Here is a 5000-nt window from a genome sequence, read left to right as displayed (position 1 = left end):
TTCTTCGAACTAAGCTCTGGTAAGCGTTTCGCAAGTCTTTTCGGGTCTATTTTAGCCTGTTCCAGGCTCTCAGATAGTCGAGAAAACGAAAAATACTGCGTGTGAAAAGCGAGTGGGGGCTTGGGTCGAGGCGAGGCGGGAGAGCCTGTAAGCATCTCTTTAAATTCTTCATTCCGCCCACTTTGCAAATAACCTTTCGCATGTCAAAATGTCAATGTCAAAGTGTTGAAAAAGGGCGGCATTGTGTGGTCCCACGCGAGTTCAAGCTCGATTCTTTTATTGTTATTCAAAGGTGATGCGTTAATTCTCGCTTGTGCGAGTACGTTAACCAGAATTTAAGGCACTTTTAGGAAAATAACTTTACAAGCGAACGAAGGCATTGTCAAAGCAAACGGGAAACGAGTGTCAAGGAAATCACCGACGGGAGATTTAGCAAATTCGACCAAAAGACACGACCAGTTCGAAAGCTGCGAGTTCCCGACGCTCTGTTGACTTTTCCAAGGAAAACAGAAACCCGACCATTGAAGTTTCTGGCCTAGATGATAAGATGGTCTCATCAATAAACTTCAGCTCTGATGCATCAGGACAACCGATAATGAATGTGAAAGATTGATATTTCATGTGGATGGCTTCAATTGCATTTGCAGTATACAGACACGTAGCCATCACCTTCGCTTCCTGAAAATCGCTGGATCTTTTTAAGCTTTAAGACGTACAACGGAAATACAAGCCTGTTTTCGGCAAATTTTTTTGGTTTTTTCTTTTTGCTCTCATTTTTTCGAAGGCGATGAAGGCAGAAATTTAATTGACCCTAGCTGGTGAATTCGAATACGCAGCCAAGTATTTGCATAAGAAAGAATAACAAAAAATATCGTTCGTCAGAGCGCCGTTGAATGCTAACAATTGTGGCGTGCAGGGGACATAATATTTGTGTCAAATGCGAACTATATATCGTACCCGGTGATGCTATATTGTAAGCGGTGTGGAGAGATGTCGTATCACAACATTGAAGCGCTTTCGCAACGCGCGGCAGTAACTGAAAATTTATGCTTTTACCAAAACCAGTTGGAAGCATTGCAAACGGATCGCTTTTTCAACTTATTAAAGTTGAACAGACACAACTTTTGCTCGAATCTGAGGGCTTGTACGTTTGGGAGTACTTTAAGACACTCGGCGACAGTTGACCTCTTTCTTTGTGCTCCGCGCGTGAATCGAAATGATGACGAAAGTGTTGATGTAAACTGTCAAAATTGACCAATCAGAGGGTATACCAGGAGCTGGTATACCGGAATGAAGAATTTAAAGAGATGCTTACAGGCTCTCCCGCCTCGCCTCGACCCAAGCCCCCACTCGCTTTTCACACGCAGTTCTTTTCGTTTTCTCGACTATCTGAGAGCCTGGAACAGGCTAGGTCTATTTCGGTTGAGATGACTTTGATGAATCTTTAAATCGAAGACTTCTCCAAGCATAAAAAATAAAACTACTTCGCCTTTTCTTGTGCTAAAAACACGATGCAAGACAAGATTTTTGGAACTTGATAAGCGAATGGAAGGTTTGCAAAGTCTGCAAGTATTCTATTATTTGTCTCCTTCCTCTGTTTCCTAAGGATAGCGTTTTTCTTTCTTGCTTCCTTCAGCGTAATTCACTTGCTAACATGTGTCTAGTCTTTATCATGATTCGTGTTGTAACTACATTCTGGGCCCCCTTGATAAACTTTTTCAACCACTTGGGCTCCGTATCATGTAACAAAATATTTTAAACAAAAAAAGAAGTTTCTATGTTCCGCAAAAAGAGGCCCTAACTGCACTCTTTCTTGCAACTGCTTTGTTTGTTAAGCTTTACAAACTTACCTGGGAGGGGTCTGCTCCAGGCGAGATAACGATCAATATGGGTTCCCCAGGAACTGTCTCCTTTACGAGTCGCTTGAGGTTGAGTGCAGGTGGGGAAAGTTCTTTCATCCCTGGAATCGGGTTTCAAGAAAAAATATGTTACTGACAGAATGCGCCACGTGAACAGTGTTGTAAACTTCAAATTCCACCGGTTTAGACACGACTACGCTCATTTCAACGGTAACCGGGAAACAGCCAGATTTGTTCAGGATTGACTCTTATTAGATGCACATGGATGTCAATAAGCGTCACAAGGTGTCCCCTCGCCCTTCTCCCCAACTTCAACATCGCTCGTGTCTCGGAATACAGACAATCAACGTCACAAAGTGTTCCCCAAATGATGCTCCTCAAGTATAGATAATCAGCTGCATTTACCCTAAGCTAAAAATAACGCTAACCTTTACCCTAACTTTATTAGTAGAAATAGGTAGCAAATGATTACACTTAAAAGGAACACTTCGTGTTGGATGTCAAAATTAGGCTTGCATGTAATTACATGCATATTTGGACATAAGTGATCGATAAGGTTAGCGTTATTTGGGATAGACGAGAAGGACATTTCCTCTTTCAGTTCAGTTACATGAAGGTACCTCTATACTTAAAAAAATATCTGGTCAATTTCAAAAAGCACGCTATTAAGTTCCAAGATTTTTAAAGAACATGAAGGTCGAGAAGTTGAACCTGAACCACAAGCGACATTTGCATCATTGATAACCACTTGACCATCGAACCAAGCCGATGAGCAAGTGCGAGTTTTCATAATATTTGTAATGCTAATTGCACTGAGTGGATTGCAATTTGGTCTGAAATCATACATGTGATTTCAAAATCAAACTCGCGCTGCGCGCTCGTTCGATTTCAAATCACAAGTTCAATTATCACTTTACTTCATCGATTTCGAATCACACAATAATTCTTTAATCGCTAAACTACAGGATTTTCGTCAGTACCAATATTTTATTGATCCAGTTGGGAACAAAAGTTGCAAAATTCGCCACACAATGGATTTCTTGGTCTTTCATTTTCCTATAACTTGATTGGTTACCTTAAACAAGCCTTGAAATCTGATTGGTTGTTTTGTTTTAGTGTTCCTTTCTCATTGGCTGGGTAAATGGTGCGATTTAGAGCAAAAAATGAACAGCACTGCTGAGAGCCAATCAGATTGCAAGAACCTTGGTAATCATCATGGGAATTGTCATCATCATCTTTCTTAACAACAGTATCATCATCATACCAATACCAGCATAATTGATATGGACAACAACTGGAATATTCTTCTATTTAAAGAAGCTTTCTATATAAAAACTAAGCAGTCTGCAATTAACTCTGGTTTAAAAGCTAGCCGCGAACTATTATTATTTAAATAAGTCTCCTGTATTTAAATCACGCGCTCTGTAAACCTTGATTTGCCTGATGATGATTTTGAAGTAAATCGAAATATAGCAATAATATCCGTATAACTCTGGTGAATATCGCCATGAAATTGACTTTGTTCGGGTTGTCTTTCGTACTGTACTATTTGAAATTGTCGGTTGGGCCCGGATTTTCATCATCATCACCCGGCAAAAATTACGCATGAATCATCTAGCAGACAAGGATGACAAAGAGTGGTTATGGAAAATAATTTTAGAAATATAAACTCACCAAGAGCTTTTGAAGCAAACAAACCCATGGCACTCTGTAATCGGTCAGGCCTAATAGCTTGGACGACCAACACCTGTAAAAAATCAACGACAATGATCGCTTTTCTTTCCTTTTTTTTTTTCAAGTCAACGCACAGTTGCGAAAGGCCACAGGAAATCAGCAATGTGTTTTTTAGCTAGCTGCATTATCGTCATCACTGACAGTTTTAAAAAAATCGGATTGTAGAATGCATCGAACTCACTGAAAAGTAATGTACATCAAAATATCTTCTGCTAGGCAATGAACTTTACATTCATCAGTAGTAATCGACGTATTATCATAGAAAAATGATCAAGTGTGACCTGTTGAAAAAGGAACAGAACTAGCCCTCCCTATTGGCATGTACCACGACCACAGTTTCAATAATGGGAGTGTTACATGGCATGCAAGGTAAACCGGTTAGATGTATTCTCTTTCGCGTTGTTTTTGTCTCTTTGGTTGTGCTAATTGTCGTATTTTTAGAGCGGTTTTCAAATGAGTGTCGTAGAGCGGTTTACAAATGAGTGTAGTAAAACCAAAACCAAAGTCATTACTTTGGCCATTCAAAAAGGACGGAGACAATCCAGTAAACCAATCACAACTCGAAGTAATTACACGTAGCCGAAACAAAGAGCGGGAAAAATGTGCACGCGCGAGCCACGATTGATTTTGGTTTCACTTATGATTGGTTGCAAAAATGGCGCGAGAACTTTGGACCAATCACTGAGTGAAGTAATCATAAACCAAAGCAATTCGCTAATTACTTTCGACCCTCAATTGAAAACCGTTCTAGCCAGTTCTGGAAATTGTAAGAAATGCTGCAGGCGGAGCCAGTGGAATTTTCAAAGTGGGTTTCAAGGTTCGTTTTCTCCAAATTAAAACTAATTGAATTGTAAAAGACATTTGCAAACTTGTAACCTGTTGAAAGAGGCCGATCTTCTTTGCTATAGAAGACGGAATGTCTTGTTCGCACTGAGAGCTTCGTTGGAATGGCATCCATAAATCAGAACTGTCTAGTTGAAGAGTCTTGTACAAGTTTGGGAAGGTATTCTGCGAAGATGAAGAACAAGCATTTGGTAAGCGAATTGTTTAAAAACTGCTATTGTTGTAGCGTTGTCGTCATGATGAACAAACCTTGAATGATCCCACAGCAGCCGCACGATCAGAGTCGATCCACGAAGGAAGACTGTCGCGAAGATTCTTCATTGATTCCTGGTGAAAAAGAAAGATACAGCGTCGACACATATTTCAATTGGCAATGCACTGCCCTGCTCACAAGGTCAGGATTATGTGGCCCAAGCAAGTTAATTAGGTATGCAAGACCTTAACATCTACGATAAGAGCGTCAAGGAGATCATTCATTGAGCAAAACAACGTTTTGCGTTTTCAAGTTTTTATTTCTTTGCCGTTCTCTGCAAAAATCTGGTTAAATGACCAGGTATTCATGAT

General features: G+C 40.1%; 1 protein-coding gene across 1 annotated transcript in view; it reads right to left on the bottom strand.

Annotated features, from left to right (window-relative positions):
- Positions 1 to 5000, bottom strand: part of LOC138017085 (cytoplasmic dynein 2 heavy chain 1-like) — a 108866-nt gene that overhangs the window by 12801 nt on the left and 91065 nt on the right. Inside the window, exons 59-62 of the mRNA XM_068864283.1 lie at positions 4686 to 4763; positions 4470 to 4601; positions 3534 to 3606; positions 1851 to 1960 (exon numbers count right to left, since the gene is read on the bottom strand). Coding sequence (XP_068720384.1) covers positions 1851 to 1960; positions 3534 to 3606; positions 4470 to 4601; positions 4686 to 4763 — 393 coding nt within the window. The remainder of the gene's footprint in view (positions 1 to 1850; positions 1961 to 3533; positions 3607 to 4469; positions 4602 to 4685; positions 4764 to 5000) is intronic.

The sequence above is a fragment of the Montipora capricornis genome, chromosome 9 (assembly GCF_036669925.1).
Source record: "Montipora capricornis isolate CH-2021 chromosome 9, ASM3666992v2, whole genome shotgun sequence".
NCBI lineage: Eukaryota > Metazoa > Cnidaria > Anthozoa > Scleractinia > Acroporidae > Montipora > Montipora capricornis.
Note: the sequence above shows the minus strand (reverse complement) of the source record. Positions and strands in the feature narration are given on the sequence as shown.